This window comes from Archocentrus centrarchus, chromosome 5, assembly GCF_007364275.1.
Source record: "Archocentrus centrarchus isolate MPI-CPG fArcCen1 chromosome 5, fArcCen1, whole genome shotgun sequence".
In the NCBI taxonomy this organism is placed as follows: domain Eukaryota; kingdom Metazoa; phylum Chordata; class Actinopteri; order Cichliformes; family Cichlidae; genus Archocentrus; species Archocentrus centrarchus.
Window position 1 is genome coordinate 35,313,685 of NC_044350.1, and position 14,543 is coordinate 35,328,227.

The 14,543-nt window shown below is 45.3% G+C and overlaps 2 protein-coding genes across 2 annotated transcripts; both read right to left on the reverse strand.

Annotated features, from left to right (window-relative positions):
• Window positions 1–298: 298 nt before the first annotated feature.
• Window positions 299–9,298, reverse strand: asb14a (ankyrin repeat and SOCS box containing 14a). Its single transcript, XM_030729296.1, has 13 exons — window positions 9,207–9,298; window positions 5,267–5,422; window positions 4,992–5,038; window positions 4,429–4,563; window positions 4,191–4,349; window positions 3,866–4,111; window positions 3,611–3,782; window positions 3,012–3,117; window positions 2,617–2,796; window positions 2,140–2,268; window positions 1,928–2,056; window positions 744–897; window positions 299–662 (listed from the first exon to the last, which is right to left on the reverse strand). The coding sequence occupies exons 2-13, from the start codon at window positions 5,401–5,403 to the stop codon at window positions 481–483; spliced, it is 1,776 nt and encodes a 591-aa protein (XP_030585156.1). The 5' UTR covers window positions 5,404–5,422; window positions 9,207–9,298; the 3' UTR covers window positions 299–480.
• Window positions 9,299–11,377: 2,079 nt separating this feature from the next.
• rps23 (ribosomal protein S23) lies at window positions 11,378–13,628 on the reverse strand. The gene is made up of 4 exons (XM_030729313.1): window positions 13,549–13,628; window positions 12,376–12,535; window positions 11,872–11,992; window positions 11,378–11,566 (listed from the first exon to the last, which is right to left on the reverse strand). Exons 1-4 carry the CDS (start codon window positions 13,592–13,594, stop codon window positions 11,420–11,422), a joined length of 474 nt encoding a protein of 157 aa, XP_030585173.1. The 5' UTR covers window positions 13,595–13,628; the 3' UTR covers window positions 11,378–11,419.
• Window positions 13,629–14,543: the final 915 nt, after the last annotated feature.

Genomic DNA, 14,543 nt, shown 5'->3' on the forward strand with positions numbered 1-14,543 from the left:
ACATCACCCTAATTAAAGACTAGAAAACACCATAAACTGTTTGATTAATGCAATAACCCAAATTTACAGACATGCAGCATCAAAAAAGATGATTTAATGCTGTGTTTTCCAAAACAAATGTTTGATTTTTGGCCAATAAAAATGTGATTATAAGACACCAATCAAACTAAAATAAATTCAGAGATTGTATATTTGATGTGGAAATCGCTAAAAATAAAAAACAGAAAAATTCTGCACATTTTAAATGTTTTTTAAAATCTGCAGATATTTTATATTATTTCATTTTTAATTTCCCTGACAGAAAACTCCCAAAGAGATTAATAAAGTCTTATCTAATCTAAAGTTATTTAATGTGTTATATGTGGATAATAACACATGCCTTCTTTGGCCAGTTTGGGGATAAACTATGATTTCACACCTGCTCAGAAACACGTTGTCCACAGGTAAATAACTAATCATCGCTACTTTAATAACTTTGGTTTATCGTCTCGGCCTGGTGTGCTGCTCCACCAGCTCCAGGTCGTAGTCCCGGTACAGGATGTAGTCCTTCAGCCGCGCCGGCAGCGGCACGAAGCTCATGAAGACCGGGGACCGGAGCCGCCGGCGGCCGAGGCTCCGGCGGATCCGCAGGCGGCAGAGCTGCTGCAGGGAGCGGGCGTTTTCTGGGAGAGCAGCGGAGGAAGCGAAGTGAGTTCAGGTATCCGCTCTGAGCGAAGACATGCAGCCCACCTGAGTTCAGTCACCTTGCAGTCTGCAGATGTCGGCCCACTGCCGCTGCTCCATCAGGACCGCCTTCAGTTTGGAGCACAGGGCCACGTGATCCACGTAGTCCAGCAGGATGCGAACCACGTGACCTGACAGGTGTTTGAGCCAGGAAACGGTGATCACCTCGCAGAACTGCACTGACGGACAAACAGAAGAGCTTTACGGGTTTATTTCAGGAACCAGAGAGGTGACCCTCAGGGTCCGATTCATGAGTGGGACAACCTGAAACCTCAAACCTGGAGGAAACATGACGGATTTTTGGGGACGTAAAAATGTGACTTCGATCTGCGTCACAGGGATTTTCTTAATCTCTGACTTTGGAGAACCATTAAAATAATCTACTTATTGACCTGCAGACTGCAGGGTCAGGATCGCACTGATGATAAGGAGATGGGAGGTTACTGATTGGATACAAATACACATATTACACACAGCACTTTAAACAGCCAATCAGAGACCTCCGTTATACGAATACACCAATGGAGCACCAGCACGGGTGAGCTGGGCATGGTTGGTGTAAATTTGGGTGGTCTTAAAGAGCACAGAGGATGAAGAAGAATAACTGGAGATGTTTATAACAGGCCATCAGTGAAAATATGAATAATGATGATGATGGTGTTCACCTGCAGCTCAGAGGTTTCATCCACTCATCACAGGCTTTAAAATCAGGGTCATTTTAATGGTTTCTCTTTGCAGCACATCTGTAATAACTGAGGATTAGAGCTCCTCTGATCCACACAGGGTCAAACATACACCCCCGCTAATATTTGGCTAACCGTCCCAACCACCAACAAGATTCTGGATAAGTGAGAGCTCTTCTTGGCAGATTTGGTGGAGTTCATTTAAATTCGCGGCTCAGACCCGGCTTTGGGAATGACCTTATCCACCGATTCTACCACAAAGATATTTATTTGAGGCTTTATACATACTGGTGAGCCTGGATGGATCAGAGAAAATCCAGAATAAATTCAGATTGTTATTTTTTAAAGTTATTAAAGATGCGCGCAGCACCATCATTAAAAATGACCCTGATTTTAAAGCCTGTGACGAGTGGATGAAAGCTCTGAGCTGACTTTGACCTCAGAAGGTTATGAATTATTTGGTGGCATCAGATTTGACTTCCATCTTTCATATACAGCCTGTGTTTAACCCTTTACGTTACCATCGTGTCTTTGATCACGGTGTTGCTCCACCCCTCGTAGTCTTCAGGGATGTGGGATTTGTTCCCGTAGGGACAGTCAAAGCAGCGCCCCACATCGTAGCCATAGTTACACAGCATCCGGAGAATCACCTGACGCAAACGTGAACGCACACCGACGTGAGCACAGCTGGTGGCTCTGCAGCAGAAACAGTTGAACAAAGACGGCGCCTCACCTCGTCTTTGAGGGCGTACTGCAGCGCTGACGGGAAGTGTGTCGTGTTTATCCGGCAGTAATAGTTGACGTTGGCGCCGAACCGCAGCAACAGGTTTATCAACTCATAGTTGCCCAAACGCAGTGCAACCTTAAAAACACAGACAGCAGTGGAATTACTTTCTCAGCAACTGCAGCTTCATCCCGAGCTCAGGACATGAAACCTGTACGAAACCCTTTAAGGAAGCCACGCCCACATTCATGAGCTCAGGTTCTAATTGCACGGGGGGGGGGCACATTATCTGAGACATCAGAGTATCACCCCCCCCCCCCCCCCCCCCCCCCCCCCCCCCCCCCCCCCCCCCCCAGGAAACTTCCTCAGAGACTTAATGTCACAAAAATTTGGCAAATTTGCTCCTTTTTCCATCAATTTACGATGGAAATGATTTTATTGATGTAAATAAACCCCCGAGATCAACACCTGTGCTCACGCGGGTACCTGCAGACATTTGACTGGGTCCTGGTTGGCCATGGCTCCGGCCTCCAGCAGCAGTTCTGCTGACGGCACGTCATTATTAGAGACGGCGAAGAAGAGGGCCGACTTCCTCTCATCATCGTAGCTACGGCGGACCCAGGGATGGAGCATGTAGTTGGGGTCATAACCTGCGTCCAGCAAGGCCTGATGGGAGTTTGAAGGGGAAAGTTTGTAAAATAATAACACAATAATAACACAATAATAACACCGATGAAAGCAGCTGTTCGAACATGCTGCCATAGAGCTGTTTATTCATGAGAAATGCCTCCATAAACAGTAGAGCACACACACACACACACACACACACACACACACACACACACACACACACACACACACACACACACACACACACACACCTCGATGCAGTTTGTGTGTCCTCCTGCAGCAGCTGAGTGAAGGGGACTCATCCCGCTGTCACTGACGTCCTCCATAGAGGTGACAGGCAGCAGCAGCTTCAGAGCTCTGACAGCAAACAACAGATTATTTCTACAAACACACTAAAGAAAAACACAAATATACACAAACATAAAACACACACATGCAAATAAATATCCAGACGTGTAAAAACACACAGTCTGAACTGTTCCAGTGATCTGAGTCAATATTTAAACGTGAGCACAGCTTCCTAAATAACACTTTGGATGAACCACTGAATGAGTTGATGTTGTTTTTCTGTGTATTTACGATAATTTCGGGGATTAATTATGGGTGGGGTTAGGTTAAGTTATGGGTGGGACAAAGCCGGTAACGAGCTGTCAGTAGTTCTTCTGTAGTTTTAAGGGTTTGTGGTTTCTCTGATTTATTACTGCAGCATTTGTCTGTAATGCAGAAACTGAGATATTTTTGTTTCCCATCATCATAAATGCACCTTTAGGTCGTCTGTGGCCTAAAACGAGTCTGACCCCTCTAATCTGTACAAGCGCCCTTGTTTCCTCTTTAAAGATGAGACACCTACTCCAGGTGTCCTCGGTGAGCCACGCGGTGGATGGGCATGTGTCCCGTGTGTTTGGCCACGTTGGCGTCCGCGCCGTATTCCAGCAGCAGACGGATGACGGCTGGCTTTCCGGATGCAGACGCTTCGTATATGATCGATGCCTCGTCCTGCGCCTGAGAGAGGACGTCGGCGCCTGCGGGACAAACAGCACGCCTCATCAGCTGAGCCAAACGCTGACTCCCAGCGTCTAACGGACCGTTTTCTGGTTTCTCTCACCTTTCTTCAGGAGAGTCTGCACCACCTCTAGGTGACCTTCCTGGGCGGCCAGGGCCAGCGGCGTGAGGCCGTAGTGGCTGCGTGGGTCGGGCCGCGCTCCGGCCTCCAGCAGCACCTTTACCATCTCTATTCTGCCCAACCGCGAGGCCTCGTGGAGGGGCCGGCGGCCGTGGCAGGCCTCCTGGTGCACGCTGGAGCCCTGCAGGAGCAGCAGCTTCACCAGGTCCAGACGGTTTAAGCGGATCGCTGCAGAGAGGCGCAGTCCAGAGAAATGAGGCGCAGGCTAGGTGTCAGCCCCTGGCACTGAAGGTGAGGCTTATCTTACCTACAAACAGCGGGGAGTCCTGGTTGTCATCCTGGCTGTCCGGGTCGGCTCCGTGTTTAAGGAGGAAGGAAGCGTTTTCTAGGAGACCTTCTTCTACTGCGAGGAAGAGCGGAGTCTGACCTCGCAGACTGCGACACTTCACCGAGTCTGGGCCTGAAGCTGGGAACAGATGTGAGGTTAGTTTAAATAAGCATCACTTCTCACACATCTGCACAGAGTCAGTGAGGCCGGCACAAACCCTTATACGTGAGCTCCAGGATGCTGTGGTTGCTCTGAGCTGCTGCTTCGTGGAGAGGCGTCCAACCTCTGCTGTCTGCCAGTCCGAACCCTTCTGTTTGTCTGACACTCAGGTCCTTCAGGAGCTGCTCGTTACCTGGAGGGAGGAACAGGCTTGGTTCACATTCTCAGCTCTAAAACTTCAGATCCACTTTTTCCTGCTAGAAAGAACCACGTGGAAGATGAAGCCCTTCATCCACCCTTGTTGATGGATGTTTGCTGGATTTGTGTGCAGCACCAAACCAAAACCATTGGATCACATATCAGAAAAAAAGTTCTTCTTCTTCCAGCTGCTCCCTTTAGGGGGCGCCACAGAGGTCATCTGCCTTCATCCCACCCTGTCCCAGCATCCTTTAAGATCAGATCCATTTCACCATAAAATGAGAAACTTTAGGATGTGACACAAATTCTAACCAACAAAAACAGAACCTGGAGTTGATCAGTCACATAATAAACTGCTGTTCAATAAACATGCAAAGCTTTAGCTCATTAAATAAACGCAGTACATCATTCATGCTCTGTTACCTTGTCTAATAGCAGTGAAGATCTGGCTGCTGTCTGCAGACTCTGACCTGCTGGAGGGAAAAAACACCAAATGACACAAACTAAAGCAAAACATTCAGTTTCTGTTTTTTCTACTCTTGGTGCTGTGTGATGTCACAGAGAGCAGAGACAGCTGGTACAGAGCCATGAGGATTATTTTAAGCTGTGAATCATGCAAAGCTGCTCTCGTGGATTTCTACAACAAAAATATGAAGCTGAATATGAGATCACGTGCTGATGCCGTCTGCTGCACTGACCTCCTGCTGTCCCGTGTTTTGGAGACTCTGAACGGCTCCCGAATGCTGACCTCCATGAAACTCTGTTCAATCATGTACTGAACGGCTGCATCATCATCATCGGCCTCATGCTGCCTGCCAGGCCGACTGAGCTCCATGACGCCAGCATAAAAGGTCCTGTTAGAAGAAAGCTGTGTGTTTAGTTCAGGTCAGAGTTCACGAATGTCACGAATACAGGAACGTTTCTGTCTGTGAAACCGCTGCTGAGTTAAAGCTGTCGGTTAATGAGAGATCAACGATGAGTTTGCAGCCACGGCTCTGAGGAGGCCTCGGATCTCGATCTGAGAGCTTGATCTGAAAAGGCTCTTTGCCTAAACTGGTGCAAGAAAAAAATAATCCTGCAGAATCGCACCGTAACTCCTCCGGTCTGCACGCTCTGTACTGATGTCCACAGACATGTACAGTTGTGTTCAAAATAATAGCAGTCCAACGTGACTAACCAGCTCAATCAATATTACTACATGGCAAACAATTTACCAGTAGGTGTAGCAGAGTCATAGAAAACCAACAGAGCCAACATTCATGAGATGCATGCTCCTGAGTGTGTGTAACTGAATAATTAATTGAAAGGAGTGTGTTCAAAATAATAGCAGTGTAGAGTCCAATCAGTGAGGTCATTCATTCTGTGAAAAAACAGCTGTCAATCAGGTGGCCGTTATTTAAGGATGAAGCCAGCACACATTGTACATGCATTTCACTGAAAACCTGAGAACAATGTTCCAGACATCATTCAAAAGAACAGCGTTCTTTGATTAAAATGCTGATTGGAGAGGAGAAAACATATAAAGAAGTGCAGAAAATGACAGGCTGCTCGGCTAAAATGATCTCCAGTGCTCTAAAATGGAAAGCAAAGCCAGAGAGACGTGGACGAAAACAGAAGATGACCATTGAAATGGATGGAAGAATAGCCAGGATGGGAAAGACTCAGCCAACGATCAGCTCCAGGCTGATCAGAGACAGTCTGATGTTACCTGTGTGTACTGTGACAATTAGAAGACACCTGTGTGAAGCTAAACTGTCGTCAAGAAGCCCCCATAAAGTCCCACTGTTAAAAAAAGGCATGTGCTAAGAGGTTACAGTTTGCCAAAGAGCACATCAACTGGCCTGTAGAGAAATGTAGAAACATTTTGTGGACTGATGAAAGTAAGATTGTTCTTTTTGGGTCAAAGGCCCCAGACAGTTTGTCAGACGACCCCTAAACACCGAATTCAAGCCGCAGTACACAGTGAAGCTTGGTGGTGTAAACATCATGATATTCAAATGTTTCGCTTACTGTGGTGTTGGGCCTGTTTATTGCATACCAGGGATCATGGATCAGTTTGCATATATCAGAATGCTTGAAGAGGTCATGTTGCCTTATGCTGGAGAGGAAATGCCCTTGAAATGGGTGTTTCAACAAGACAAAGACCCCAAACACACCAGTAAGCACCAGCATCTTGGTTCCAGACCAACAAAATTAAAGTTATGAAGTGGTCAGCCCAGTCCCCGGACCTTAATCCAATAGAAAACTTGTGGGGTGACGTCAAAAATGCTGTTATTGAGGCAAAACCAAGAAATGCAGAGGAACTGTGGAAAGCTGTCACATCATCCTGGGCTGGAATACCTGTTCACAGTTGGTCGACTCCATGCAACACAGATGTGAAGGAGTTCTCAGAAACAGTGGTTATGGTGCTAAGTATTAGTTTAGTGATTCACACGAATGCTGATTCCTAAAGATTTTTCAGTTCATAAAGTGAATATTTGAGTTTATAAAGAAAAATGCAGACACTGCTATTTTACTGAACAGCCCAACATTCATTTTTCTTCATTTCCTGTAAAAGATTTATACATTTTTCTTCATGTTTTGATTTAGAATATAATGTGCAGTGTCCCCAATGCCTGTAAATAAAAACTATTATAAGGATTCTGAGATTTGTTCATGTTTTTGAATGCACTGCTATTATTTTGAACACAACTGTATTTCTTTTATGGGTCGTGAAACACTCATGGATGATCTATGAGTGATCCATGGATGATACTGTTCTCGTACACTTCCGGGTTCCATGACTTATTACAAATACAGTTTCCTCTTAATCTCCGGTAATTTTACAAACAAAACCCACATTAAATGCCTTGTAACTTATTGTTATAAATAACTGCAATTATTAAACCAAAGTTAGCAAACAAAATCTTGCAGCATATTTGCACTTCCTGTTATCATGGTAACCTATACAGGCCATTCAACTACACACATCAGTGCAAAACTAAGGCCCCGTTTACACGTGTCATTTCACCGTTGTTGTTTCCAAAAAGTATCGAGTTTACACGGAGACGTTTCAGAAACCGTCTCCGTTTACACTGAAACGGGAAAATGCTGAAAACGCTGCAGTTCCTATTGCCAGGCCACCAGTTGGCAGTGTGGCTATAGGCGCCGCATCCATAGTGCGGATGTGTGAGTACCAACGTTTCCAAAAAGCATCGTTTTCATTCTGTTTTCGTGTAAACGGGAGGCCAAAAAGCATCAAAACTTACCCGGGCCTAAAAATCACCCAAAACCCAACTTACTGCTTCATTTTGTACTTAATAACTTTATTTGTATGGCACAAAACACAAAGTGTTCCACGGTGTGAATAAAGTATGTTCGGACATACAGACACATGAACAGATGGGCCAAAGTAAAGGGGAGAAGATGAAGGGAAGGAAAACCAATAAAAAGTGTTTACAGAATCAGACGACCTGATAGGCTGAGGACGGTTTTGGGCATCACGGCCTCAAAAGCACGACGGCCTCCGCTTTTACAATCGTGGAGCAAGTAAGAGACGGAGAGATGTACGTAAAAAGTTACAAGAATCGAGGCGGGAGGAAACGAAAGCATGAGCCAAAAGTTTCAGATGATTGACAGCAAGGTTTGGAAACAGGACCGGGTGAAATTCAGCTCCATGTCAGCACTGCTGTGCTCTGAAGGGTGTACTCTAAGAACAACACAGGATGCAGTGACAGGAAGTGCAGACGGATTGTTCCACCTCTTTTTCTATTCTTGGAAGCTCTTGAAAGTTCAAAATGATCCTTCATGGGAACACTCGGGATTTCTTTCCTCCATATTTGTTTGGTTCGGAGTCGTCTGAGAGCAGAAGATTGGTACTCGTAAACCCATTATGTTCATTTTCAGTCACACTTTTATTTCTGGGGTGTACTCGAGAAGCTGTGCAGGCCTCTCAGATCTCGTTCTGGGCCTCGGTGCAGCTCCTCAGTTCATCCTCTGCCTGAAACAAGCTGTTTTTAGCTGCTCCACCTTTAAGCCAAGTTTCTCCTGATTGGCTGCCCCACACGGACAGAAGCTTGTACAGCTTCAACTGGTGAGCGGGGCCTCTGTGTCTGAGACGACCATATTAGGGATGCCTGCCCTCTGTGACATCACACAGAGCCAAGAGTAGAGCAAACAGCCTGGAGCTGAGTGTTCAGAGTTTTTGGATTCCTTGTACATACGCTGACCTCATTATTAGAAACGTTGTCCATGTTTAATATGAGCACCACTGTAACAGCATATTCATGATGGACAATAAGGAAAAGCAGAGCAGGTGCACATTAAGGAGGCCTGAGTTCACCACAGCAGTTTTAAACCATATGAATATTTCTGATTTACCATCGTGTGTTTCTGAGCTCACAGATCAGACGTCACCTGTGTTCTTTACCTTGTTGGTGTAGGTGCGTTGTTTTTGTCGGCTGAGGAGGCCCTGCAGAGTCAAAGTTGTTGTTGCTGAAATCTGGCAGAGGAGGAGGAGGAGGAGGAGGAGGAGGAGGTCTGTGAAACCAGAGCTCCAAACCAAAAACTCCAGCACTTCCTCGTCCTCCTTCGATCTGCTTGGACAGCACGACTCCAAACACACGTGCACACACACACACACACGTGTGATTTACTCACCACACAAACACATGTGCATCAGCGGCGTCTCATATGTGTGTGATAATCCTGCAGGGACAGAGTGCAGGATCGGGGGCCGCACTCTGTGTTGTAGCTTTGTGCACTCTGAGGAGATCTGACACCAGTTACTATATTTACCTGCTGCACACAAACAGCGTGACACTGCAGGACGGTTGGAGCTGTTTACACTGACACATCTCCACCCACCAGTCTGCCTCATTGTCAGCTGTTCTGCCTTACTTTATTTCAAAAGAACACCTGTCCATCTCAGATTTACCTGAAAGTCATGCTTCTTAACAGGGATCATCCCAAATTTGAGGTCCCTGTTCTCATTAGTTTTCTCATAAAGCTGATTTTAGATGTTTTTCTAGCACCCCTGTTTGAAGAAAGCTCCTCAAGCCTCGTCCTTCAGATTGCTCAAAGCAGGGCTCCAGTGGTGGACCTGCAGGTTCTGCTGCTCTGAGGTGAATGCCGGTCGAGCTGCACGGCGCTGGGCTGTGACACAGGCCCCACTGAAGGTCGTCAGCTGGAGGTCGTTTGCGGGGCTCTGGTTGTGCTCCTGGCATAAATGTGCGACAGTGGTCCTGCTGCTGAGTCCAGATCTTCTCATATCTCCTCTGCACTCTTGAGACTGTGCTAAACATATGGATGTGACATCCTGGAGGAGCTGGACTAACAGGGACACATGCAAAAAAGCAAAACAGAGAAAAAACAGCCAGGAGGTATGAGGAGCATGCCTGTCAAGTTTTGTATTTAAAAATACGGAAAGATTTTCCGTCGGTGAAATCAGAAATATATATATAATGTCATCAACTAATTTGCTTAATTGGTCATTTGCATGTAGCTGCAATCGAGGCTGTAGGAGAGAGGAAAAACATCTTTGGAGAGACAAAAAAGTGAAGAAGAAACACCCTAAATATGTTAAGAACTACAAATGAACTTTATGAAATAACTTAATAACTTTAATGCTTTGCCTAGTTTATATTAAAATGCGGGAAATTTACTAGAAAATAATAATACAGGAGGACGGTGGGACAGAGGGGTAAAATACACCAGTTTTCTGGCCAAACGGGAGACTTGACAGGTATGAAGGAGAGATCAGTGGTCTGTGGCTGCCGACCACCCCCACCTTGTTGGGGTCTCTGCTGCCTCACTGATGTCCCTGAAGTTGACCTGACTTTGTGTCACGCTGTGACGATCCAGCTCATGATCAACGTTATTTTGTTAGCACGTTCACCCTGTGCAAAATGCAACTAAAGCTTCTACCAGCAGGGGGCAGCGTGTGTGCTGAGAGGTTTCCAGATGTTTGCTGCTGTTGTATTAACACCACCCTAAATATGAATGCGTGTTTTTAATGATCTGCCCCTAAATAAAGCTTTCTCAGTTCAGCACTTTGTGCTTCAGACTGAACTGCAGCAGCCTATAACCCAATCAGACCTCAGATCACTGAACTGTTCCCAGAATCAGATCCGCGTGAGCTGAGGGGGCTTTTGTCCTGCTGACCTGAGGTCAGCTACACCTGTTTACTCTCACAGCTCGTTCCTGTGTTCACTTTTAGTTTCTGAACGTTAGCTGTGCCTTTAAAGCAGATCAACATTTTTCTGTTACATGTGATGAAATGTTTAAATGTGTTGTGTGTTCCACATTCAGCCCGAACAAAAACAGTGAAATCAGATTTTTGGTGAGAACCGCTTCGTCTCCAGGGCTCGTCGTTCCTTTTTGTCAAATGTCCATTAAGATATTTATCATTAAATAATGAAGTTAAATTAACCCCACTGACTGCTGTGTACGTGTCTTGTGTTTGGTCCCAGCTCATCTTTATACTTGGTGTATTTTGCAGTATTTCTGATCTCTGTAACCGCTGCTGCTCATCTTTGACGGGATCTCAGAGCCAGAATTAACCTGCACTAAAAAAAAAAAAAAAAAAAAAGTATTTTATGTCCAAATGATGTTCAGTTTTTGTTACAGCAGCTATCTGAATGAGTTACTGTACTGTATCCAAAGGTGTGTTAGATGATGTAACCTAAACAGCCTGAAATAAATGCTGAAGACAGTCTGTTTTCACCTCAGATTAAAAACTGTAGAGCAGTTTGACTTTGTTCCAATAATTCATGTCTTCACTGAAACCTCTACAACAAAAATCATGGAATGACCACAGGAAGCAAACGGGCTGTAATTGAAAACATGTTTATTTCATTTTCTGCATCAACAGTTTATGACCTGGGTCTCTCCTTCTTGCCTTTGTACAGAGCCAGCAGAGACACGTTGGCCACTTTGACCACCTTGAAACGAACTCCGGGAATGTCACCGACAGCGTGACCCTTCCTACCGAACCCTGCCACCAGAACCTCGTCGTTCTCCTGCAGGTCAGAGGTCAGAAGAGGGGAAACCGTTCTTATATGCAGACACCACAGATAAAATATACAGTTAAGAACTTTTAAGGACCTAAGAGCAAATTAAATAAGATCTGTGGATGCATGTTGGCTTGTTCTACACCTGTAGTTTTGTTTGCTGCAGCTTACAGATGCAGAAGCTCCAACTTTACATCCAAACTGTCAGTCCTAACTTTATAAAATGGATAAAGGCTGAGACCCTCATCTGAAATCAGTTATAAGATTCCTGTCTCGGTGTTTCTGCTGCACACGCTCAGGATGCTGTCGTTTACCTCGATGAAGTTGAGGCAACCGTCGTTGGGGACGAAGGCAGTGATCTTCTTGCCGTTCTTGATGAGCTGAACTCTCACGCACTTCCTGATGGCAGAGTTGGGCTGCTTGGCCTCCACACCGCTGCACAGAGGAAACACAAAAAGCTCTTTAGGTTCAGCCTGAACAGACTCAGGAACAGTTACCGGCTTCATTTGAGCTGTAAGGTGCAACCTTTGAGTTTATATCGGTTCCAGTGTCATATCTAAACATTAAGAATGTAAATATAAATATAAAGTTGAATCTATACCAGTCAAAGACGCACAGACATTTGGCCCTTTATGAGGTCGAGGACTAAAAGCAATCAAACGCCAAATTGAAAGAAGTATTAAACAAATATGAGTTTTAAACGTCCAAAGTAGCTTTTAAAGTCCCACATGGGGATGGATTAAATCACGAGCCAATCAAAGACCACACAATTGGCCTCATGCCTTCCTGACATCTGCAGCTGGGGTCATGGTACTCACACTTTCTCGAGGACGATCCCCTTGGCATGAGAGGCTCCTCCGAAGGGGTTAGCCTTCAGGGCGGTGCCCAGGTGGGCCTTCTTGTACTGTTTGTCGTGCCATTTCTGCTCACGCCGGTGATTGCGGAGCTTTCTGGCAGTACGCAGACCACGACACTTTCCTGAAAGAGAAACAAAGGTCAGTGTGATGTGCACACATGCTGGGTTTACTTTTAGTTGATTAGAAAAGGCACTGAACTGTGGCAGCTGCTGCATCTTCATCATACTCTGAGTTTGATGACAACAAAAGCTTTTTATTCTATCCTAAGCTGGAACTGAGTTACATTACAAACACCTGCAGGTGGAACAGACCCGTGAGTGAGGCACACAGGTGTGTCTCTAAAGCTCATACCAACACATCACAGAGCAGGCTAACAACAATTCAACAACCCATAATAATATGGCCAACAGTAAAGTTGTGGACCTTGTGATAAAAAAACAAGTTGATAGCTTCCTTGCACCCTGCATCAATCAGAGTGCCAACATTATACTGATTAAACACCTCAGCTGATTGGCTGTTGATACTTTCAGGAGAAACGATGACGGGATTTCCTGACATTAATCTCGGGGAAGGAAGACGGATGATTTAAAAAAAAAAAAATTGACCCTCGCATGTTGCATTCGTTAAACTATCGGTCACTACAGAAACCCGGTTCCTCAGGTGTCCTTTAAGGTGGACCCACCTGATGGTATCAGGACAGGACTTCAGTTCAGCCTGACTTCATTACATCTCAGCTTTTATGCTAAACACCGAAGGAGCCTGGAGGAGCTCAGACCACAGACCGGCAGCTCAAACACAGCCTCCGGTTTTATCAACGACACTAACCACGGGCGGGGGTCCCTTTAAAGCCGTTTATAAAGCTGTTATTTAAATACAGACACACCGGCAGGTAAAAACGCACCGGGGCCGCTCAGCGCGCGGAGCTAACGCGGCTAACACGCCGCTTGCCGTTATGGCCGCTCCACGTTGCGACTCCAAAGACCCGAAAAACGGGATTTTTTTTAACCATCTGCGCAGTTTTACCGACACAAACACGTTTAAATCCGTCTGTAACACTTTCACAGCCGCACCGCTGTAACAAACCGCCGCAAAAAGCGCTTTTTTTGTGTGTTTGGGGGGAAGTTGGAGACGTACCCATGATTGCAGAGCGACGCTGGGATGGAAAGGAAGGAACCAGCATGCACCGCGGCAATGTCTGTACCGAGGACCCCAGCCGGGCGTGGCTACGATAAACGCCTGATCAAAATCATGCAATTACAATACTCCATGTTTAGATATTTAATTCTGGGTTTTCTACATGTGGGAGTGATATTTTAAACAGAGCATCTGATTTGGACACATTTTAGAATGCGGTAATTATACATACGGAGATTGTGGTTTTATTGTGATGCAGAAAACTTGCAGATGTTCTACCAATCTATAGTTGCCAGCATCCTCTTCTATGTGGTGGTGTGATGGGGAGGCAGTATCGGGAGAGAGACGCGCTGAGGCTGGATGAGTTGGTCAGGCGGGCTCGGTCAAAGGTCGGAGTGGAGCTGGACTCTGACTGCAGTGGCAGAGAGGACTAACTGCTCTCTATCAGGGACAATGACACGAGAACATACAATCATCATTGTTACTGCACTGCATTGTTGCACATCTGCGTCTGCACATCTGTATTTGTATATTGTATTGACTCATTCTGCTGGATGCCCTAATTTCCTTCGGGATCAATAAAGTATCTATCTATCTATCTATCTATCTATCTATCTATCTATCTATCTATCTATCTATCGCTGTTAAATTCCTCCTCTTGTTTTTATTTTTCAGTTCTTTGTCTTTCAATGATATAAAACTTATTACGTCTCATCCTGTTTCCAAATCCTGCCGTTTTCTCTGTCACTGCTGTTTGAATCTTTTACTGTGTTGTTTTAATTAATTACTGAAATTAGAACTAATTAATTAGGTCTAAGGTGTAGGTATAATTATAAGGTGCTACTATTATTATTATTATTATTATTATTAATACTCCATGAGTATCACAACATGTAACGAAGCTCTTTCAGTGCCTGAAATAAACCCATTACTGCCCTCTGGTGGACACAGCCTGTAATACACAGGGGTGACAAATTAAAGGAAAATCTTGCATC